The 24,291-nt window shown below is 46.0% G+C and overlaps 1 protein-coding gene across 1 annotated transcript; it reads right to left on the reverse strand.

Moving 5' to 3' along the window:
- Positions 1 to 16,677: 16,677 nt before the first annotated feature.
- Positions 16,678 to 22,711, reverse strand: LOC100476680 (L-amino-acid oxidase). The gene is made up of 7 exons (XM_002929420.3): positions 22,675 to 22,711; positions 20,825 to 21,039; positions 20,266 to 20,378; positions 18,981 to 19,182; positions 18,394 to 18,462; positions 18,041 to 18,177; positions 16,678 to 17,491 (listed from the first exon to the last, which is right to left on the reverse strand). Exons 1-7 carry the CDS (start codon positions 22,688 to 22,690, stop codon positions 16,678 to 16,680), a joined length of 1,566 nt encoding a protein of 521 aa, XP_002929466.1. The 5' UTR covers positions 22,691 to 22,711.
- Between the last annotated feature and the right edge of the window lie 1,580 nt (positions 22,712 to 24,291).

Genomic DNA, 24,291 nt, shown 5'->3' on the forward strand with positions numbered 1-24,291 from the left:
CTGTTTCTGGAGGACAGGGAAGAGAGCTCCTATTTTGAGGGGGCAGTCAGCTAAGTACAGATACGCCTGCTATAATGCCACATACTGACAAATCTCACACTGTATAAGATCAGGCACCGAAAATAACAATTTATGTGGGAAACATTATGTATGGACCAGTGTGACATCTGCGTAATAACAACACCCTTGCCCTTGTGTGAGTCACAGGAGAGCTAGTTTGTGTTACAAGAACATGCTTTGGAGTAGAATAGACCGCACCTTTACATTTCCTCCTGGGAACCTTGCCAAGCAGGTGCTATTCATATTTTAGAGATAAGAAAGTGAGTTGAGGATCAGAAACTTGCTTTGGGTCATATGGTTGTAAATGATGATGATGGAAGGAATCAAATCTAGGTCTTCCTAGCTCCAGAGCCCATACTTCTTGCACGTGTATCCCAAAGCCCACTTCAGCCAGATTCCCCTCCTTACATCGTTTTTCCCATCCCAGAATAATGATACCCTTTGCTGGATGAACTCTTAGCCGTGTCTGCTTCTGGCTAGGTTTTGGAATGTGGCAAGTAAGTGGAAGCAAAAGATAGTCGGTTTTTCCTTTAAGTATTTTCTTAAGTTGCTTGCTAAGATTGGCTCTCAAATTTCTGTCTGTAGTTAGCAACTGGATTTCCTGAGATTGTAAGGTCAGCATCTGTCTCTGGGTGAAAAAGTGCCATGAGACCGACTATAATTCAGAGTGTTAGTGTTTTGACAAAAGTTGACTGTCATTTTTGGATAAACTGTCACCAGATGGCAGCAAAATGCCTTGAGAATGAGATCTGAACTATGTAACATGTCTGATTGTTTTTTACCATTCATTTATAGAATATTCCATTCATTTACAGAAACAGCGAGTCTAAACAAAATTATCGCATACTATATGTAAATGTTATTTTCAGAGAAAGCTTTTCAAATAAATGAACTCTTGTAGTGATTTATGTATCGAGGGCAGACTCTATGGCAAGCATTTTGCTAAATATTGTATTTATACTTATTGTTTTATTTTATAATTACAATATCATAAGCTCTATTTACTGATGTGCGTTCTGAGGCTTTGGTTTTATATATTATTTTTGTATCAGGCCATCTCACTAAATCCTCAGTTTCAAGGCTCATCCTGAATTTTTTTCTATTAATTCTAATAGCTTTCCCAGTGATTGTCCTGCCTGAGATTTTTCTGGCTATTTAGATTATCCGCAAATACTCTGCAAGTAAGAGAGAGTTTTACCTCTTATTTTCTAATATTTATACCTCTTGTTTCTTGTTCTTGACTTAGTGCATTAGCTAGAACATACAGAAAAATACTAAATAAAAGCAGTGATAATATATATCCTCCAAGAATGACATTTGCTATGGTTTTTTGGTACATAGTCGGCTTACTGTATTTCTTTTCTTTTTTCTTTTTTTTTTTTTTTTTAAAGATTTTGTTTATTTATTTGACACAGAGAGAGAGACAGCCAGCGAGAGAGGGAACACAAGCAGGGGGAGTGGGAGAGGAAGAAGCAGGCTCCCAGCGGAGGAGCCTGATGCAGTGCTCGGTCCCAGGACCCTGGGATCACGCCCTGGGCCAAAAGCAGATGCTTAACGACTGAGCCACCCAGGCGCCCCCCGGCTTACTGTATTTCTAAATGGCTAAGTTGTTGTTGTTTTTTTTTAAGATTATTTATTTATTGGAGAGAGAGAGTGGGGGGGAGGAGCAGACAAGGAAGGAGAGGAACAAGCAGATTGCTGTCAGCAGGAGCCTGGTGCGGGGCTGGATCTCATGACCCTAAGATCGTGACCTGAGTCAAAATCAATAGTCGGAGGCTTAACTGACTGAGCCACGAAGGTTCGCCCCCCCCCCCAATCTTTTTTAAAAAGTAGGCTCCACACCCAGTGTGGAGCACAATGCCGGGCTTGAACTTATGACCCTGAGATGAAGACCCCAGCTGAGATCAAGAGCTGGACACTTAACCAACTGAGCCACCCAGGTCCACTGCCCCCTGTCCCCCCCCCCCCCCCTTTTTGTGGGCCAAGCATTTNCCCCGCTTTTCTGATGGCTAAGCATTTTTGAAAGAACTGTGTGTTGAGTTTTATGAAATGCTTTTTTGATAGCAATTTTCGTGACCATGGCTTTTCTGTTTTCCCGAAGTTGAGCCACTCTTGCATGTCAGTGGTGGCATTAGTGGTGGTGATGAAGATACTGATAATTGACATTTAAGAATTTACTATAAACCAGTCGGTGTTCTCAGCACAACTCAACATCACAACCCTATGAGACAGCTGGTGCTGTATGACTGTCACGTTGTTTTACAGATGAGGACGATGAAACACTGAAAAGTTTGCTCAGTCAGTTCTTGGGCATGACATTATTCTTTTAGGGCTCTACTGGTTTTAATTGTTTTTTTTTTTGCTCTTCTTTAGGAATTTTATAGCTGTACGCATGAGTAAAATTGGTCTATAGTTTTCCATTTTTGTGTGCTATCGTCCAGTTTTAACATCAGGGTTATGTTTTCCTTGAAGCATGAGTCGTGAAGCGTTCTTTCTCTTTCTGTGCTCTGTTTTCTCTCGTTTTCATTTCTCTAATTGAGCTGGCTTTTTTTTTTTTTTGAGATTTTATTTGTTTATTTATTTGTCAGAGAGAGAGCACAAGCAGGGGGAGTGGCAGGCAGAAGGAGAAGCAGACTTCCCACTGAGCAAGGAGCCCCATGTGGGACTTTATCCCAGGACCCTGGAATCACGACCTGAGCCCAAGGCAGATGCTCAACTGACTGGGCCACCCAGGTGCCCCCTAGCTGGCATTTTGAATAATAACAACCACTTGCTGAGAACTTACGTGGATTAGTGAGCATGTAAAACACTTCACATACATTAGTTCATTTATTCCTCTCCATGAAGAAATATATATTATTCCTATTTGGTAGATTTTTTTTAAAAAAGGTTAAATTACTAAAATTTATTTGTCTAGGTTTATCCAGCTAATGTTAGACAGGTAAGGCTTTGAATCTAGGCTATTATCATCAGGAAAAAACCCACTTTAAATAAAAAGAAAAGTCTAAATCTTGAGGTTTCATGTGTGCAGAACCCTAAGGTAAGAAATCCTTTAAACACCCTGCCCCTCAAAAAACTGTTAGGGTGCCTCAATCCTAATCTTGATCTTCCCTAGATAATGAAAAAGTACAATCACTGAATTTTCTCTTCATTCTGTCCAGTTTTGAGGTCAGAAGTGAGAAGGAAGACAATACAGAAGAGAACATCTTTTTTTTTCAGGTCTAGTGGGTAAGATATATTGAGATGAGATAAGCTTGGTGCTTCTTTCCATGTTTTAACTTTGAAAAAGACTTGGCTAAGAAAAGGTTTGCAAAGGCGCCACAGCCCGCCGTGGGAAGGACTGTGTCCTGCCTCCGAAGCCAGCGCAGACTCTCGCTCTGGGGTCCTGTGCCCGTGCAGCAGGGGCTGCGCTCTGAGCTTGGAGCCCAGCAGCTGGGACCGAACAGAACGGGTGCCCAGTGAGTGCTGAGTGGTGAGGGCTGCGATCGCCACCTCCCCCACTGTTGCTAACTCTGCCTCAGGCTGACTTAGAAATGAATGGCCAGGACGCAGGGCAGGAAACTGGTCCTATTTTTGAGTTAGGACAGGACGTTGAGGATTCCATGTCACTCTGCGCATGCTGCTGCGACTTCTGGGGCATTTTTAGCTTCTATACGGTATTATCAAAGAAGAGACTTTGAAACTGAACATGAAATAACATCCCCAGAACATCAGCAGGGAAACTCCACCCTGGAAGAGGACAGCTTAAGGTCATTTGCAAACCAGGAGGGGTCCTGTGTAGAGCTGTATAGACGTTCTGAGTGTGGACCGAGTGTTACTCAGAGCTCACACTTACTAAGGAGAGAAATACTCTCATTGCCCAGACTGTGAAAAAAGTTTCAGTGACAGCTCAAATTTAATTAGACACCAAGGGACTCACACCGGAGAGAAGCCCAGGAAAGTGCCCTGAGTGTGGGTGGTCCTTCAGCCAGAGCTCAGCCTCACCAGCCACCGGGGTTGCACAGGGGGAAGAAGCCCTACAAGTGCTGTGAGTTTGGGAAGACCTTCAGCCAGAGTTCTGTAGACCCACAGGGCCTTTAGGCTGGGGAGAGGCCCCGAGTGCCTGGAAGGTGGTCAGGGCTTCCGTGGAAGGGCGCTGCTCTCAGGGGAGAAGCCCCAGGGTTGCTGCCAGCGTGGAAAGAGCGTTAGCTGCAATGCATTTCTTTCTGGGCATCACAGAGCCCACACAGGGGAGAGAGCTTACAGATGTCCCTCTTGTGGGAAGGACTTCAGCAACAGTTCCAATCTTATTACTAACCAGAAAACTTACTCTCAGGAAAAACAGTTAACGTGGCCAGTAGGGAGCAAGACTTTGTAACCACTAGTGACTTCATGGACCAGTTACTGGGCAGGAATCCTGATTGCTCTATGGACAGTGTCTCTCTCTGCTGTGTCTTAACCTGCGGAAAAAGTCTGCTCTGAATTACAAGATTCAACTCTTTCCAAAGATAGAAGATACTGTAAATCTGAGGTTGTTTTAAATCCTGAATCCATTAAAGCCTGTGCACAACATGTATCAATTCTCAGTGTTGCATAAATCAGAGTTAGCTCTTGCAAAGAATAAGTAAGTTAATGTAGAATACCATTGAACATTTATGATTCTCTTGAGTTCAGCGACTTGATCTGTGAATTTTGCCTGGGATTCCTGTGACTTTATCCTTGTGGCCAAACACGTTATTGTAGAGTGTTTAAACAGGCACGGCCCATCTAAGGCTGTCTCTGATTTGGAAATCAGGTGTAGCAGCAGGCAGAGGGAGAAGCAGACTCCCTGCTGAGCAAGGAGCCCGATGTGGGACTTGATCCCAGGACCCTGGGATCATGATCTGAGCCGAAGGCAGACACTTAACTGACTGAGCCACCCAGGCTATCCCTAAATTCTTTATATATTTTAAATACAGATCCTTTGATATATGTATTTCAAGTTATTATCTCTCCTTTGACGTGCATTTTACTTTTTTGAAAATATCTTTTGATAAATAGAAGTTCTTATGTTCAGTGCTGTTGAATTTATCAACAGTTAATGCTTTTTGTTTTCTGCTTTTGAAATCTTTCCTTACCCCAGTGAAATGCAGATGCTCTCTTATGTTACCTTCTAAAAGCTTTATAGTTTTGTCTGAAACTGATTTGTTTGTATTATGTGCAGTAGGAGGCGAGTTATTTCCTTCACACGTACTTACTTGTGTCAGTTGCATTTAGTGCAGAGACCGTCCTTTCTCCACTTCTCAATGGTTATAAATCATGCATCTTTCTAGCTTTTCTATTTTATTCCATTAGTCTATCTGCCTGTTTCAATGCCAATCCCATACAGTCTTAATTACTGTAGCTTTAGATGAAGTCATAATATCCCAATATCCCGTAATATTCCAAGATGAGCAAGTCAACTCATCTTACTCCTTTTCTTCAAGGATGTGTGGTTGGCTATTCCTGGCCCCTTGCAATTCCACATACATTTTAGCATCAGCTTGTCAAATTACTTACATACACATGCATTCACGTGCATGCACTTTTGGAATTTGGATTTGGAGTCCATTAACTACGAATTAATTGGGGAGAAATGCTCTCTTGACAAAACTGTGTATTTCAATCTATGAACATTTACATATCCCTCCATTTCTTTAGGTACTTTAAAATTTCTTTCAAAAAAGTTTTACTTTTTTCTGTGTAAGGGTCTTACACATTCTTTGTCAAATTTAGCTGTAGATATTTGAAATTCAATTGTAAATTGCATCTTTAAAAAATTCCATCTTAAAATTTTTGCTGGAATAGAAATAGAACTTGTTTTTGTATATTGACCTAGATTCAGTGACTTTGCTAATGCTAATAATTTTTAGACTTTCATTTCCTCTTGGGGTTTGTAGACAATGATAATATCACCATGAACAGTGGTATTATCTGTGAGTGCTAACAGTTTTGTTTCCTACTTACGAATTTTATACTTTACATCTATTTTTCTTATCTTATTGCACTAGCTAGGACAACTAGAAGACTGTAAAGAGAAGTGGTAGTTGTGGGCATCTTTGTCTTATCCCTGATTTTAGGGGGATTATATCTAATGTTTCACCATGAAGTTTGATGTTTGCTATAGGTTTTTAGGGGATACCCTTTGGCTTGAGGAAGTTTCCTTTAAACCTTATTTGCTAAGAGATTTTTTTTTTTTTGTATACATGGGAAATGGATTGCTAGTATATCAATGCTCTTTACATCTCTGTTCATAAGCGAGATTGATCCATAGCTTTTCTTTCACCAAGTTTCTCTTTCTGGCTTTGGTAGCAAAGTAGAATGGCCATCTAATTTGAGAGCATTCCCTTAAAAAATTTTTTTTGACTACTTTGTATAAAGTTAGGATCATATGTCACTTGAATATTTGGCAGAAGTCAGCTTTAAAAATTTCAGGGCCTTTTTTTGAAAGAAACTTAAGTTATTATAAACTATTCATTCTATGTATTTAAAGGTTATAGATTAATGTAGGTTTTAAAAATTCTCTTCAGTTGGTTTTGGTAAATTATATTCTCTTTTTTTTTTAAGATTTTATTTTTAAGTAACCACTACACCCAACATGGGGCTCAAACCCACAACCCTGAGATCAAGAGTTGCACGCTCTACCAACTGAGCCAGATAGGTGCCTCTTGGTAAAATATATTCTTCCTGGGGCGCCTGGGTGGCACAGCGGTTGGGCGTCTGCCTTCGGCTCAGGGCGTGATCCCGGCGTTGTGGGATCGAGCCCCACGTCAGGCTCCTCTGCTATGAGCCTGCTTCTTCCTCTCCCACTCCCCCTGCTTGTGTTCCCTCTCTCGCTGGCTGTCTATCTCTGTCGAATAAATAAATAAAATCTTTAAAAAAAAATAAAAAAAAATAAAATATATTCTTCCTTCCTTCTTTCCTTCCTTCCATCTTTCCTTCCTTCCTTCCTTTCTTCCTTCCCTCCCGCCCTCCCTCCCGCCCTTTCTTTCTTTCTTTCTTAAAAGATTTCATCTGAGAGAGAGATTGAGAGAGAGAGAGAGAGAGAGAGAGCATGATCAGGAGAGAGGCAGAGGGAGAGGGAGAAGCAGGCAGTCTGCTGAGGCAGGGAGCCTGATGAAGGGCTCGATCCCAGGACCCTGAGATCATGACCTGTGCTGAGGGCAGATGCTTAACTGACTGAGCCACCCAGGTTCCCCAGTAAATTATAGTCTTATGAAGTTGCCCGTTTCATATTTTTTAATTTATTTTGTTTTATTAAAAATTATATTTTAAATAAATTGTTCTTTTGATCAATTATCCATTTTAAAATTTATTGGTGTAAAGTTATTCATAGTATTCTCTTATGATAAGAAAAACTTCTATTGTATCTATAATTATTACCCTTTTTTAAAGTTCTATTATTATTTTTCCTCTTCACTGTGATACAGTTCATATAGCAATGGAATTATCTGTTTCCTGAAGGTTTGGTAAAATTATGTGAAAACATCAGGGTTTGGTGCTCTTTGAGGGAGGGTTGGCCTTTTTACATCTTTATTTATTTTTATTATTGTGATTGTTCTGTTTAAACTTTCCTGTTTCTCCTAAGGCCAGTTTTGTTAATTTTCATTTTCTGAGAAAATAATCTATTCAAGTGTCGAATTTACTTGAATATCACTGGGAAAAGTAGTCTAGGTATTATTCTTTTAGTTACTCCATACTAGGGATATCCCATTTTCATTTTTTATGTTATGCATTTGTGCTTCCTCCTATTTTTCCTTGAATAGGTTAGCTAGTAACTTAGATTTGTTATTTTAAAAGCTCTTGCATGTATTAATATTAATGTCTAATTTTGTAATCAATATATTTATTAATTAGATATTTATTAATATCTTTATTAAATCCTTCCTTCTGTTTTCCTTCTGTTTATTCTATTGTTTGTTTTTCCTAATGTTTTAAGTTGGTTACCGGCTTATGGTCACAAAATGGTTGCTGGAGCTCTAGCCATTTCATCTGAGTTGTAGACAAGGAGAAGGGAAAGAGCAAGGGACAAAAGGGGAGCCCTTTCCCTCAGAGGCATCTCCCTTTAAGGAGCTTTTCTAGATGCTTTATCCAGTAACTTGGTTTATATTTCATTAGCCATGCTTATCTTCAAAAGAGGCTGGGAAATGTGGGGTTTTAGCTGGGCATATTGCCATTTCAACAGAACAGGGATCTGGGGTGCCTGGCTGGCTCAGTCAGTGAAGTGTGTGACTCTTGATCTCGGGGTTGTAGTTTTGAGCCCTACATTGGGTGTAGACGTTACTTAAAAATAAAATCTTTAAACAGTGTAGGGATCTATTACTAATGAAGAGGCGGATAATAGATATAGGTAAGTAATCTGTCACAGAGTTTTAAATCTTTGAAGTTCAATTAACTCTACTAAGTCTTTATCTTGGTATGAACTGTACAATGTTACTTCTTTTACAGAGACACAGTATTTTTTTTTCTCACATCACTTTCCTCTTGACTTATAGGTTATTTTTGTCTAGGAATTTGGTTCTACCTTAAAACTTTTAACAGTAAGAGGGGCGCCTGAGTGGCTCAGTCAGTTGAACACCCAACTGTTGATTTTGGCTCAGGTCATGACCTCAGGGTAGTGAGATTGAGCTCAGCATGGAGCCCGCTTAAGATTCTCTCTCTCCCTCTTCCTCTGGCTTCCCCCCCACCAAACAAGAAAAAATTAAAAAAAAACTTTTAACAGTAAAAATTGGTCATAGTTACTATCGTCTTCACAATGTTGGTGTTTGTTTAGATTTACCACATGCTTACAATATTATTTGCTCACTCTTCCTTTTCCCCATGCAGATGTTCACTTTGGACTCATTTTATTATTCCTGAGGTACACCCTTCAGAAGGTACTTCAGCGAGGTTCTGTTCATTGGAAAGCCTGTCCAGTTTTTGCTGTGTAGAAATGTCTTTATTTTTTAAAAAATTTTTATAAGGTTTTATCTATCTATCTATCTATCTATCTATCTATCTATCTATCTATCTACCTGTTTATGTAGAACATGAGTGGGGGAAGGGGCAGAGGGAGAGGGAGAGAGAATCTCAGGCAGACTGTGCAGAGTGGGAGCCTGATGTGGGGCTCAGTCTCACCACCCTGAGATCATGACCTGAGCCAAAATCAAGAGTCAGATGCCCAACCAACTGAGCCCTAGAAATGTCTTAATTTCACCCTTATTATTGAAAGATAGTTTTGTTGGGTCTAGAACTCTCGGCTGACTGTTACTTTCTCTAAAGAACTTTGCAGGTAAGATTCCAGTGTATGGTGGTGTTGCTATTGAGAATTCAGATATCAATTGAATCGACAGTCTTTTGTGGGTGATCTTTCTTTTCTGGATGCTTTTAACATGTTTGTTTTGTGTATGTGTGTTTAGCAGTTTGACCATGATGTGTCCAGGAGTGCACATCTTTTTCCTTAGTCAGCTTGGGAATTTGCAAGACTTCCTTCATCTCTTGTTTTAGGTGGTTCATCAATTCTGGAAATTTTTCAGTTATTATTTCTTCAAGTATTGCTTTTTCCCATTCTGGTCTTTCCTGCTATAACAAATTAGTTCTATACTGGATATTCTCCCTCTATCCTCTGTGGCTGTTAAATTCTTTCTCATCATTTTCATCTTTTTGTCATCTTTTAGCTTTTTCCTCTAGTTTGCTGGTTATCTTTCCAAATGAGTCTAGCCTCCTATTAAATCTATTCCTTGTCTTTCTAATTGCATTTATGGTTTTTGCCTCTGAAGTTTTCTTTAGCTATTTTTTAAATCAGACCAGCAAATTCTTTATATTCTCTTTCCCTTGATTGTGTTTGTAATTCCCCTGGGCTTTTCAGTTTCCCTATTTTAAAAATAGGGGCTGGGTTCCATGTTCTTTTTTTTTTTTTTTAAAGATTTTATTTATTTATTTGCCAGAGAGAGACAGCCAGTGAGAGAGGGAACACAAGCAGGGGGAGTGGGGGAGGAAGAAGCAGGCTCCCGGCGGAGGAGCCTGATATGGGGCTCGATCCCAGAATGCGGGGATCATGCCCTGAGCCAAAGGCAGACGCTTAACCATTAAGCCACCCAGGTGCCCCTGGGTTCCATGTTCTTTTTTTTTTTTTGTTAAAGATTTTATTTATTTATGTGACAGAGAGACAGCCAGCGAGAGAGGGAACACAAGCAGGGGGAGAGGGAGAGGAAGAAGCAGGCTCACAGCCGAGGAGCCCGATGTGGGACTCGATCCCGGAACGCCGGGATCACGCCCTGAGCCGAAGGCAGACGCTTAACGACTGCGCTACCCAGGAGCCCCTGGGTTCCATGTTCTTAAGGACACTTTCCGTCCATGAACACTCCCTGTCTTCCTCCTTGGGGTGGAGTGTGGCATGCTGGTGGTGATGCACTATTAGGTCAGAGCTCTTCTGCTGAATTACCCTTCTCTTCTGGGGAGCTCAGGATGCCAAGTTTGGTCTAGAAGTCCTACTCTGGTGCCACCACCCATTAGGGACCCAGCATTTCCATTGCACTGGCTACTCCTGAAAAGCTTCTGTCCCAGCTACTTGCTAGGTGCAGAACAGCCTTGGGGGCAATGGCTGACGCTCACTTCTCCACTTCCATGCCCATGGGACACCAAGATGAGACCATTTCTAATGAAAACAATTTCCCAGTCTTCCCAGGTACATAGGTGAACATGCTCCCTAAAGTCAATTCGCACCTCCTTGCGGTATCACTAGAGAGCTTGTTTCCTTCTTCTCTAGTCTTGGAGAGGTGGCAGGGTCAGACCCCTTGTACTGAGTAGAAACCCTTCAGAGAGCCAGAGGCTCAAGGAAGAAACAGCATTCTGATTCTTTTGAGTTAAATGGTTTTAAAGACAAATACTAGGTCTGGCTCTGGTTTGTACTGGCTCACTTTTTAATTACGGGGGATCTGGGAGATCTTTTGATTTAATTTACCTGTTAGATGAAAACTTTAAATTTGTGTGGATATGCAGGGCACCATAGAGAAATACCTGTTTATGCAACTTAGAGCAAAATAACTTTTCTTTTTTTTAAACAGCTTTTTAAAGATATAATCCACATACCATACATTTCACCCATTTAAAATACATAATTCAATGGTTTTTAGTATAGTCATCTATTCAACCTCACCGTAGCCAGTTTTCATTTTTATTACCTCAAGAAACCCTGTACCTTTTAGCTATCACTCCCCCCCACCCCCAGCCAAGCAACTACTGATTTGCTTTCCATCTTATAAATTTCCCTCTTCTGGACATTACATATAGATGGAATCATAATATGTGGTCTTTTGTTACTGGCTTCTTTCACTTAACATAATGTTTTAGGGGTTCGTCCGTGTTCTAGTATGTCAGTATTTCATTCTTTTTGTATGGCTGACTAATATTCCATTGTATAAGTGCTACATATTTATCCATTTGTCAGTTGATGGACATTTGGGAGGTTTCTGCCTTTTGGCTATTTATTTATTTTTTTAATTAAAGAAAAATTTTTTTTGAGAGAGAGAGAAAGATCCAGCACAAATTGCAGGGAGGCAGAGGGAGAGAGAGAATCCTAAGCAGGCTCCATGCTGGGCTTGGAGCCTGACATGGGGCTCGATCTCACAACCCTGAGATCATGACCTGAGCCAAAATCGAGAGTCAGATGCCCAACCGACTGAGCCACCCAGGCGCCCCTACCTTTTGGCTACTATGAAAAATGCTGCTATAAACATTCAAGTACTAGTTTTTATGTGCATGTATATTTTCATTTCTTACCTAGGAATAGAATCTTGAGTTATATGGAAACTATGGTCATTTGAGGAATTTCTAGAAAAATAACTTTTCTAGTTCTTAATTCCTTCATTTGTAATATGGAGATGATAATGGTGTCTACTTCATAGGGGGTGTGTGTGTGTGGGGGGGTTTAGTTAGAAAATGAATGTATGGCTCAGCACCTGCAAGTGGAGACTGAGTAATGAAGGCTATTCTTACTATCATCTGATCCGGACTCTTCCACTTGCATGCTGGCTCCAACTCACTCTTGGGGCCTGAATTCCTTGTCTGTCAAGCAGGAAGACTAATGTTCAGTGATGACTACAGAGTGACTTGGAAAAGGAAGGTGTAGAGGCTGAGTTGTTGTTCCTGCAGAGCCCACTCCCCCCTCCTTCTCCACCCCTCCTGCGTCACCCTTTTTCCTGAGGCTGATTAGTGGGTTCTTGACATCCAAGGGGCCCAGCTCCAAGTTCCAGCCCTGCTTCTTCATCAGGAGCTCTGGAATCTGATCCTTGACGTCCTTACAGATTCTAAGAAGATGCCTGGGGGCAGGAAGAGAAGATGTCATGCCCAGGGACTCGAAGTGAGGGTTTGTTCAAGGTGCTCCCTGCTTCCAAGTGAGCTTCAGCCCGGAATGGGCAGAAGTTAGACCTCCAAATGGATTATGTGGGTGGTGAATTTGGGGGAGGTATGGGGCATGTTTTCACCTCTTAAAAGTTGTTGGAGTCATTCTTAACTGCTGTTTCTGTTGAGGCTTATGTTACGTGTACTGTTACATGTGCTCACGCTTCTATGAGTGCTCTCAGATTTTGATATATAAGATAAAAGAAACTGCTTACGGAGATTTGTAACAGAGATCTGTAGAGAGGCTGTTGGTTTTATGAGCTGTAACACCACTCTTTTTTCTCTTTTCAAGAAAACTTGTAGGAAAGGAAATTAGGGAGTGTCACATTCTAGGGATAATGTGTCACCCAGGGAGGTGTTCCATTCTGCCCACGCTCATCTTGGCCTTCATGGAGCTCCTGCCACCTTGTCTTCCTCAGCGTCTGTTGGTCTGGACTTTGCCCATCTCCTTCAGGCCAGTCATTCCTCTCTCCAGCTACACCAGTAGCTTTGTGCTGTGGAAGGACCAGACTTCTGAGTCAGGCAGCCCCAGCTGCACATCCTCTTCGCACCAGGCTCTGTCAAACCTTCAGCAAGTCCCTCAGCCCTGCTAAACCATAGTGTTGTGACCTTTAAATTGGGAATAACTCCTCTCTCGGGCATTAGAGTGCAAGGACTTGCTGCACGCGTTCTGTACACAGACTCCCCAGGTGCCTTTTATCCATAATCTCTAATCCCTTCACCTGTGATGTGGCGGGTGCTATGCTTGTCCAGCTGAGGCGTCGAGGGTTCAGTGCATTGCTAATGTGGTAACAGTGGTCTGTGCCCCATCATCCCTTGGGGCCTTACCTTGATTTCTGCCTATGGCTGCCAGCATTAACACCTGTTTCCTATGCCTGGGGATTCCAGCACAGTAAAGTTTGATGGAAGGCAGTGCCTCACCTCCAGCCTCAAAAGCCAGAGTGGTGTTGGTTGCTTGCTTTCCCTGACCCCCAGCGGGGGAGTGAGCACTGCCCTAGACTCAGCCAATTGGATGCTCCCATCTGGGACTTTGAGTCTGGGGGAAGTGACGCAGAGAAGCGGTGGACAGTTGAGAACTCATTCGGACAGCAGCAGGAGAATCCTGTGGCTGGTGTTGGTGGCAGCAGCTGTGCTCCATGGCCACCGTGGCAGCCAGTGGTCAGGTTGCTCCAGTGGCAGGAGCTGGGATCTTGGCTGTGGCTTAGGCCACCTGGGCTCCTTTGCCATCAGTCTACCTTTCTTCCTGTTCTTGATATTCTTCCTCAAGTTCCTCTTCAGCTTAAGTCACTCAGACTTGGTTTCTATTGTTTGTAATCAAGAACTCTGCGTAGCAGCTGTGTGTCCCCAACGACAGTCCTCTGGTATTTCTGAACCTTTTCATTTTCTGCCTAATACTCCCATCCAAATGCTGGGAGTCATTTGGCTCTGGTTTGTGCCAGTCTCAGTCTGTCAATATTGGCTAGGAATACCAGGGGGCATTCACCTGGCTCTGGCGAGCTTCCCTCAGACATCTCCCCTTGTAGTTCTTATGATTATAAGGCACCTTTCAGTAACAACCATCAGGAAACTTTGAAAAAATAAAAATTTGTTTTTTACAAGACCTGGAAATTACACAGCACACCTGGGGGCCACACAGTAAAGTCGCAGGTAAAGGGAACACATGGGCCTGGGGTTCTGTTTTTATTGGGGTCGAGGGTGGGGAACCTAAGGTTTTATAGGTATGCTCTTTTTTGGTAAATTTAAAACATAAGAGCAGGCATTTAAAGCTCAGGAAGATAAAAGACAAGTGGCCCAAATGGTCAGTTATCAAACTCAACCAAGATCTCTAAAACAAAGGAGGTGGTCTGGTTCTTTACCTAGCGTGGCTCTCTGCAGCATCTTTAGCCCAACCCTGGGGTCTGAAGGAGTGCCGTTTGTGGTGTACATCTCTTGTTTTATCTGCCCCAAATACTCTTCTTAAGAGGTGGTCCTTTCCACCGGTGGCTGGGCTGCCGGTCACAAGACCTACTTTCTATGCCAAGGGGTGGGCCCCTGCTCCAGCAGGTGGATGTGTGAAAATATTTTTTAAAAAATGCATTGGGAGAGAAGAGCCCTTTCTTTTCCCTTGGCTGACAACCTATGAAGATGTAACCTTGGAGTTGCTTCTGACTGTGTTCCTTGCCAGAAGAAGGAAGGAAGCTATTAGTTTCCTAAGGCTGCCATAACGAATTACTACACAATTAGATGGCTTAAAACAGCAAAAATTTATTTTCTCGCAGTACTCAAGGAAGTTCAAAATCAAGGTGTCCCCTTCTGGGGTTTCTGAGGAAGAATGTGTTCCATGCCTTTCTCCTGGCTTTCGGAGGTGCCTGGCAATCATTTGCATCCCTTGGCTTGTAGATGCAAATGCTCCCACTGCCCCCATCCCCACGTGGCTGCCTTCCTTCTGTGTATGTCTGTGTCCAGATTCCCCTCTTCTTATCGGGATACCAGTTCCTGGATTAGGGTCTACCCTACTGCAGGATGGCTTCATCTTAACTTGAGACCCTACTTCCAAACAAGGTCACATTCACAGGTTTGGGGGGTAGATATGAATTTTGGGGGACATCATTTAACTCAATACAGAAGCTAAGTTAGCTAAGGGTCAAGAGGTGGAAAGAGAGAGAACCTTAATGATAATTTATTAATTCCTAAACCCAGTCGGCCTGGATGAAGTGAGCTTCACCCTGGATTTTCCACATATGTGAGCTAAAACATTTCATTTCCTTTAAGCTAGTCTGAGTTTGATTTCTAGCACTTGTAACTGAAAAGGTCCTGACTAATACAGGGGTGAGTGAAAAACTGGAATAAAGCCAGCTGGGATTTTAACAATAGACCAAAATGCATTAAGAAAATGTGAATTTTCTCTCTCTATTCCCTTCCTTCCATGCACTATGCCAGTCCAGTCTCAAGACATACCACTCCCTGCACCAGGCTGGTCTTCGCAGTCTTCCAGGGTCACCCTGGTAGTAATGTTCTCCAGGGAAAGGGTTTACCCCTTTATTTACTTCTTCCTTTTGTGTGATTGAGCGCAAATACCCAAGAAATTGGGATATAAATTGAGCCATATTTGGGAACTGATCATTGGAGGTATGGGGACACAGGTAGGGTTGGAGGTTTGATTCAATTGAATAATGCTATTCAGTCTTTGTATCTGGCACTCAGCACATTGCCTGACACATGGTAGATGCAAAATGAGTATTTATTGAGAGGGTGAGGGAAATAGCATATATACAGTGTTTATGGGGGAAAATTAACCCAAGTGTACACGATATGATCCCAGCCCTTGGGGCTCCTTGTGTAGATTGGCAGATAATATGCCCTCACAAAGTAATTACATAATAACATAGGAAGATCCACAGTCCAAACATTTGGGACTCTAGGGAGGAAGGGTGGAGGTTTAAGAGAGAGAGAGAAAGATCCCTGGGGTTTGGGTGTGGCTAAGAGAGGATTGGGTTGGGTCTGGAAGGACAGGGCTCTTCTGTTAAAAAAAAAAAAAAGAGCAGAGTGGAAGTATGGAGAATGAGCTTTGTGTCCTCTCAGGGGGATGTGCAGGCTGGACAGGCAGAGGTGGGGAGGGAGGTCTGGCTGGTGATGGGGAGGTAAGAGTGAAGAAGAGAAGTCTATGGGCCAGGAGGTGTCTGTAGGAATCCCAGATCCTGCTCTTGCAAGCTCAGAAAGAACAGAGAAGAACCATTGTCTCTCCCATCCATCTAGATTCTGTGTTGGGCCAAGATGTGAGGCCCCCAGCTCAGGCACACGATGATGGGTTTATGTGCACTGTGGGTTTGTGTGTGGCCAATCTGTGGTTTAACACAGCTGTGGTTTGGGGTTTGTCTGTTCTTTTAGAAGCTTCTAGTTGTATATGATGAAATTAGGGCATTGTTGGAGGCTTTCTCTTCTGCTTGTTACTATTACACAGCAGGAGACAACCCAAGCTCAGGGCTGATTCCAGTGCTCACCGTCCTTGATTTGTTCCTTACCCTCCATCTATGCTGACCCCGTTGTTTCCCTCCTCAAGGCCTGGCAGGGGAGAGTAGCAGGAAAGGGAATGATTCTTTGTGGACTTGCCAGCTGATTCTTTGGCATTTTTGGATTCTTGCTTGTGGGCCAGGGAGACTAATGGTGACCTCTCTCCAAGGTCTCTGCCTCCAGCTCCCACCTCCCAGCACTTTTCCTGCCAGGTTTCCTCAGGGATTTCTGTCTGGGTTAGAAATGGTTCTAGGTGCGAGTGAAGGCCTTCTGGCCTCCGGTGGCCTCCTTTTCCACAGCAGCCTGGATATTCCTGGCTGCCTGCAGGCCTGACTTGATGGCAGTGTCTATCCAGCCATGGGGCATGCTAGTGTGCTCCCCGGCAAAATGGATGCGGCCCTCGGGCTTGAAGAGCTCCTGTGAATAGTCGATAAACTGGTAGGGTGTGAACTCAGCGAAGGCCCCCATGGCGAGCGGGTCCAGTGACCAGCGCTTGGCCACAGAGGAGGGGCAGATGCGCCGCAGCTCGTCCTTGGGTATCTGGTGCACGGCCGCCACATCCTCCAGGACCACATCCTCCATCTGCTCGTGCGTCATGGATGTAAAGAAGAGGGAATCATCGTCCACGGTGTAGGAGGCCAGCAGGATGCTCTTGCCACTGGGGAAGCTGTGGCTGGGGTAGTAGATGTGACGCGAGGGCCGGTCAGTGATAGAGACCCCACCCCGGATGCCATCGCGCTCCCAGAAGGGCTCCTTACAGGCCAGGATCACCTTGGTGGCACTGGTGTAATGCACCAAGCGGAGTGCTTCCATCTTGTCCAGGGACAGCGGTGGCTTAAAGGTGATGAGGCGTGTGGCCTTGGCTGAGGCCGTGATGATGACAAAATCCGAGGTGAGGGTGCGCAGTGCAGAGCCAGGCTTGCCCACCCGGTAGGAAACCTGGACCTTGGGCCCATCCCTCACTACCGTCTCCACGTTGGAGCCCAGGCGGATGGTGCCAGGCTTCAGGGTGGCGCTGAGGGCTTTGGGGAGCTGGTCGAAGCCACCGGTGATCTCGGAAAAGCTGCAAGGGTGAGGGGAGGGCAGAGGGTGAGTGTGGGGGCGCTGGGCCCCTTGGCTGAGTTGCTGACCGCCTTCCTGGACTGGAAAGCAGGGAAACTAGCTTCCTGCATCCTGTGCCGGAGGCTTCATATACGTCTCCTTAACTAGTCTCTGCACAAGAGGGATCACTGTTGAATTTTACACTTTGGAAAACTGATACCGGGTGGAGATGTGCTATCCCAGGGTGACAGACAGTCTAGAGATTCAGCTACCATGCAGTCCTGTGTCCCAGGAGGAGTCCCACAGACCTGGGTTTGGAGTCTGGCTCCAGCTTTCACCCATTGTGTGAACTTGGGTAAATTAGAGAACGCCTCTGAGCCTCAGCATCCCCACCCGTAAAATGGCTCTGAGTAATAGTACCAACCTTCCAGGTGATTCAGTGGGACAGTTTTTGGAAAGTGCTTCCCGTTGTGCCTGGCACACAATGACCACTCATTAATCATAGTTCCATTTCTCTGCTCTGAGGACTGGAGGAAGGGCACATTCCAGCCCTGGTCCCAGTTGGCCTTACTTGTTGCTTTTGGAGAAGATGAAGCTATCCCACAGGGACTCTAGGAGGGATTTATAGTATGCAGCATCCTCATTCATCACAGTCCCGATCATCTTTACTGCTCCTTCACTCAGCTCCCCTTCCTTCACCAAGTAAGCCTGTGGGGAGGTGGAAGATCCAGATGGAGGGCCCAGCATGTCGGAAGGGGCTTCAGCGGGGGCCAGGGGCAGGTAAGGGGCGGGACTGGGCTCCAGGAAGGTGAAGTCTTTGGTGGTGGGAAGAGAAGGTCCTGGTCTTCAGGGGACAACCCCAGGGGGCTAGGCTGAGCACAGACCCCCTCCACCCTTATCCTGGGACTTCTGTGTCTGACGTACCTTGGTGGAGTAAGAATCATAAAAGGACAGCAGGTGGCTGCAGTTGAAATTTTTCAAATTTTCTTTGAGCTGTGAAAGGGGAGAAAGAGGCAGCAGCTTAGATTAAAGCCATAGAACCAGTGGCAGGACTCCTGCATTCTCTGGATGTCCTTTGAAGAGGGTGGGAACAAGGAGTTGGGGCATGGGAAGACCAGGGAAAGGATGCTTCCAAGAGCTCCTAAATGTTCGTTTTTACTCCCAAGTCTCCCCTTCATTGAAGGACCTTTGGAGACTAAAATTTAAGGGAAGACATTCACTGCAATCCAGGAAGATTGACTCATTACCAAGGCTTGGGTTATCTGGTGATTCCCTTTCCTTCCACTGTCACCACCAAGCAGTGGGCCATTGGACCACCAGAGACAGGAGAAGAGATGGGGCTGTGCACCAGGGACAGGGTGGCAACATTCTTAGGGGACATTAGAAGAGAGACCAATCACAAGAGCGCTGGGTGGGAAACAGGTCACCTGGGTCTGTCCCCTAACTTGCCAGGTGACCTTGGGCCAGAACTTTTTCTTTCCCGACCCTGGGAGGGGTGAGGCAGGAGGCACCTTGGCAATGGACTGGTAGAAGAGATTACTAGGGCTTTTGGCCTTCTCCGTTGGGCTCACGGAATAGCCCAGGACCTCTGGATTGTCCTGGACCTCCTTGGAGCGATGGCGTTTTCCGTTGATGAGGTACCAGGTGTTGCCATCATATTGTATGAACCTGTTCAGCTTCAGGCCAAGCTTCTTGATGTAGGTGTGAACCAGCCTGGAACAGATACAGGTGTAACATGGCACCTCTCCCAGTGACACCTCGTTCCCGCTGACCTCCTGTAGAAGCCTCTTCCAGGGAAACCAGTTTCTTCATGTCCCTGGGGAGCTCAGACTGTTTCCTCAACTCTAACCCTGCTTCCTCGTGTTGTGGTATTCTTTTCCTTCTGTACTTGCCCCAGGGAAGGTCATGAGGACAGAGTTTACCCATCACCCAGGGAAAGCCCTGTAAGAAATCCCTGAGTACAGGACTTAAGTAGAGACCAAGGCCTTTAGTTTCAGACAGTATTTGAAATCCCATCTTCCATTTCTAAGGAAGGGGAGGCCAAATCTGAAGACTCCTAGTTTGGGCTCGTTCCTTTTGTCTTTGTTTTTGTTTTTGTTGGCATTTGGAGGGAAGTCTTGGGTTTAGTTTACACTTATGGCAAAAAAGTAGTCATATTTTTGGAGGTACGTGGGGCACCAAGCGAAGGATCTCTTGTAGAAGCCTGAGAACCAGGGACTGGGTTCTGTTCCAGGAGCCAGTTAGAGCGTAGGGGTTGACCATATGTTTTGGGGCCAGTTGCCTCCTTGATTTTGAAAAGGAACTCTGTGACTTTTTCCTGCGAGAACATTGGGTAAGTCACTTAATATCTCTGAGCCCAGTTTCTTGTTGTAACTGGGAAAAATAAGAGGATCAGATGACATAATGCACATGTGGTGTTCAGCGTGGCACTTGGCACCTAGAGGTGCTCAAAATGGCAGCTGATAGGATTATTAATTATTGTTAGTTTGTAACCTAATGGGGTATAATTGACATATATGAAGCTGTCCATATTCGAAGTACACAATTTGATGAATTAATGGTAACTATTATTATTAGTTTGGGACCTACCACTTTCTTTGGGACCCTGGGCTCTGAGCCTCAGTCTTTCCTGTCAAATGGGAGACCAGTGTTGGTCTCGACTTGCAGGACTGAACCACATGAGACAGAGGATCTGAGAAATTCTCACACTATGGCAGCAGGGTCCCCTCTCCTCCCCCCTTCCCACCACCTAATTCCTCTTGCTTGCCCTTTGCCCATTCCTTCCCTGGGACTTACCTGTGGGACTTTGGGATTCGCATGGGCCCCAGTTCATGGTACCAGCCCTCCTCCTCGTTCCTGATTGTGGCAACTCGACCCCCGATGTGTTGGCTGGTTTCCAGGATGGTTACCTGGGGTCCAGAGAACCTGCTGTTGTTCCCAGTGTCATGCTTTCCCTTCTCCCGCCCTGTACACCCATCTGCATCCCACCACGGGCTCCAGTCCGAAATTCCCAGCAGTGGGTTCCCTGAATGTGCAGGATAACCAGATGGAGGTGGGGAGGGTCCTGAGTCATGTAAGTGGGGCAGAATGCTCCATGGTGGTGGGGCACCAAGTGCCTCTTGGCCTTTTCTTGTTAGCGTGACTCTTCCATTTTTGCTTCCATGAGAATACAAGTGCAGTTAGGGTCAAGTCTCAGGGGAGGCTGGAGTTTTGAGGAACCATAACTAAGGGCTAAGAGACCCAGCCAGTTATGAACAGCCTTCTAAGAGTTGGCTGTATCTTCTCTCTTTTTCTTTTCCCACCCGAGAAAGCAAACTGGAGGCAAAGGATTGAAGCCCCTCCAAGATCCGCTCACCTGGTGGCCAGCATCCTGTAGGGCCTTGGCCGCCACAAGGCCTGACATGCCAGCTCCCACTATTACCACGCGCTTGGGCAGCGGGGAGGTGTGGAGTCCCTCCTGCGCCGTGACAAGGATGGACTCGTACTCCGGGTCCTGAAGGCACTTGGCCACGTCCTCCAAGAAGCCAAGGCAGCTGGGAGTAGCCAACAGGAGCCCCAGGATCAGGATTCCTGTGGTAGAGAAGGGAATTGGGGGCTGCCTTTCTGGGGCCCAGGCTCTGTGCCCTGCCCTACCCGGGATGAGCTTGGCTGCGTGAACGAGCGGGGGTGGTGAGGTCAGGCAGTATCTGTGTGGTTGTAAACATGTGTGTTTCTGATTGTGTCTGTGCGGGGGCGATTGTGATGTGTGGGGCACGGATGTATGTGTGAACCGTGCTGGTGTTAGCCACGTGATGGTAAATGTGAATGCGTGCGTTCATGTGTGTGCATGTGATTGGAAACTCACGAGTGTGTACAGGGTCCTGGTCCTCTCTGACTGTCACTATGCCAGCTTCTGATGATGAGTGTGTGCGAGCCTGTCTGTGGTGTAAGTGGCAGTGATTGTGAGTTTGTGATTGCTGCCCTGTAAGACTATGCGTCATCTGTGATTTCATGGGAGGGGGTGTGTCTGTGGCCTGGTGTGGGCACCTGAGCAAATGTGTGGATGAATCTCTATGGGACAGCGAGGTGGTATGTGTGGCCTGGGTCTGAAGAGTGAACGGGACATTTGCTGGAGTTCGAGAGCGAATGTGTTTGCTGGCGTTCTTGTGTGAGCTTCTGTGAGTGTGTTTGAATGTGAGGCTGGGTGGCAGGGCCAGAGGGTATCTGTGTTCTTTGAGAATGTGTGCATTTGTGAGAGGATGAATGTGTGAAAGCAAGACTATATGAGGCACGCTTCTCTTCGGGGAGACCTGTGACCAGTTTCTCTGTAGCATCACCAGTGCCCTGTGGGACCTTGGCAGTCCCACTACTCTTCTCCAGCCTCACAGGATTTTTTCAAATCCCTCCAGCTTTCCTAATGGGCAGCCGAGATGGGAAACCATAGTTAATATGTAACATGCAATAAGTCCAATGACGTGGTTTCCATCTCCACAATTAACTGCTCCGATGCACGGAGAAGTTCACCTGGGAGTCTGCAACAAGAGGCTGTATGGTGTCCTCAGTGTCACCTGCTCTGAAGGGGAACAGCCAGGACCTGTGATGCACTGTACCCCCTGGCACTAGCCCTAGGATTTTTGGGCGAGTGAGAACCCCCTTTGTCCAGTCTTTGTCCATGCCGGACACCCGAGGCGCACAGAAGGAAGGGAACTTCAGGGGCCACCCCCTGAAGAGGGGCAGGAGACCCCACTGGGTCCCAGTGCAGACCCTTCCGAATGCCAGGAGAGCCTTCTTCAGGGGTGACTCCTCAGAAAAGAAGAGAGGGTGACCACACACCACGGCCGAGATCCCCAACCCTCACCCCTCTCCCCACCTTCCAGGCCTACCTCAACCTCCCAAATCCACTCTCCCATCTCCCTGAGCTACCGCCATCCCTGTCTCAGGCCCCATGTCCTTCCCCTTGAATGGGCCCAACCCCCCGACTCATGATCCACGCCTGTGCCCATTCTCTTGACTCACTTTCAACACCTGGACCCATGTGCAGCCCCTGATCTAGCCCTGTCCTGTCTCAGCCCCCAGGCCTTTCCTTTTGCATGGCCCTATGCCCAGACTCCCTCTCCAGCCCGTCTTAACCCCCTCCCTCCCTCTAGCTCCTTGCCCCATTTCAGTGTCCAGCACTTTGTCCCTCAGGTGCCTCAGCCTCAGATCTAGAGGACGCACCCCGCTTACCCCTCATCTCGGCCATGGCGCTGCAGCTCGTCCTGAGTCTGGGGCAGCTCTCCCTCTCCTTATGAGGAGTCAGCTCCACCCCAGCAGTGGCTGGCCGCGTCCCACCAGCCTGCCCTCAGGGCTGGGCCAAGTGGGGAAGCCCTGCCCTCATGGCGAAAAGACCATGGTGACTCAGCCCCATCCCTGGCCTCATCTTCCTCCTGTCTCATCTCCCTTCTGAGGGAAAACCCCTTCTTCCAGTCAGTCCCCAGCCCCTGGGTACCAATGGGGGGAGGGGTTGTGGGAGCCGTGGGCCAAACCAACCCTGCTGGAACCATCTCCCAGGAAGTGGGTGAGGACTGGGGCTGAGTGTCTGGGCTGCTTTGGAAGCCCGTGTCCAGACTCCTGGCCCAGGTCAAAGCTCCCGACTGCCCCCACCAGAGAACATCTAGTTCTGCTGCTGTCCCACCAGGAGCCTTGTGTCCCACTGCTCGTGTGTCCAAGGCGGGGATTCTGGGCAGGAGCTTCCATGGAGGACTGTGTCCTTCCTGCCCTTCTCAGGGGCTCCCCCAGCAGGCTGGGCAGACATCTCCGGGCAGCCCATTTGCAGTGGGAGAGTGGTTTTTCTCCCTCTTCGTCTGGGTCCTCCGGGGTTTCCGTAGACACAGGCAGGCTTCTGTGGCACTGGAATCCCTTCTCCTGGGGAATCAGGCCAGCTGGCTGTGGCACCAAGACTAGCTCTTTGTTCTGTCTGTATACAGTGCGAGCAGAGACAGGCTGGCTGGTGAGAGAAACGGACAGGAAACCTGCACCAATCTGGCAGCATGGGGCTGGGGAGGAGGGTGGGTAGGAGCACTCGGTGTTGGGGGCACAGGACTCAGATCCTGGGAACCAGGGGTGGCGTAGGGGAAAGGACACCAGCAACGGAGTCCAACAGAACTGGGTTCAAATCCTGCTTTATTATGTCATTGCTGTGTCTCAGGACAGAAGGCTTATACCTCTTTGAGCCTGGATTTCTTTATCTGTGAAATGATGCTTCTAGGGCGCTTCAGGGTGAAATGAGATGATGTGTGAAGAGCCTGGCATAGCGCCTTGTGCTCTGTAGGCATCTGCACTGGCTTCCTTTTTCTCTTGTGGAGATGGGGTCTGATTTGATACCGGATCACACACAGTGATAGTATCTTTCAAATGGAGGTAATTCCTCCACCGCAAGGTGGCTGGAAGAACCAAAGAAAATAACACATGGGGGTTACAGTGTGAACAGCTGTGTTTTACGCACAGATCAAGTAGACGCGCTCTCTGCTTCCTTTTATTTTTTGTAATGGCTTTATTGAGATACAGTTCACATACCTTACATTTCTTCCATTGAAAGTGAGCAATTCAGTGGTTTTTAGTGTCTTTAGAGTTGTGCTACTACCACCATGATTAATTTTTAAAAAGATTTTATTTATTTATTTATTTATTTATTTGACAGAGAGAGAGAGTACAAGTAGGCAGAGCAGCAGGCAGAGGGAGAGGGAGAAGCAGGCTCCCCCACCATGATCAATTTTAAAACATTTTCATCATTCCAAAAAGAGGTACTACCTGTTAACCATCACCGCCCATTCTCCTTGTCCACCTGCCCTAGGCAACTGCTAT

Source organism: Ailuropoda melanoleuca, chromosome 2, assembly GCF_002007445.2.
Source record: "Ailuropoda melanoleuca isolate Jingjing chromosome 2, ASM200744v2, whole genome shotgun sequence".
Classification (NCBI taxonomy): domain Eukaryota; kingdom Metazoa; phylum Chordata; class Mammalia; order Carnivora; family Ursidae; genus Ailuropoda; species Ailuropoda melanoleuca.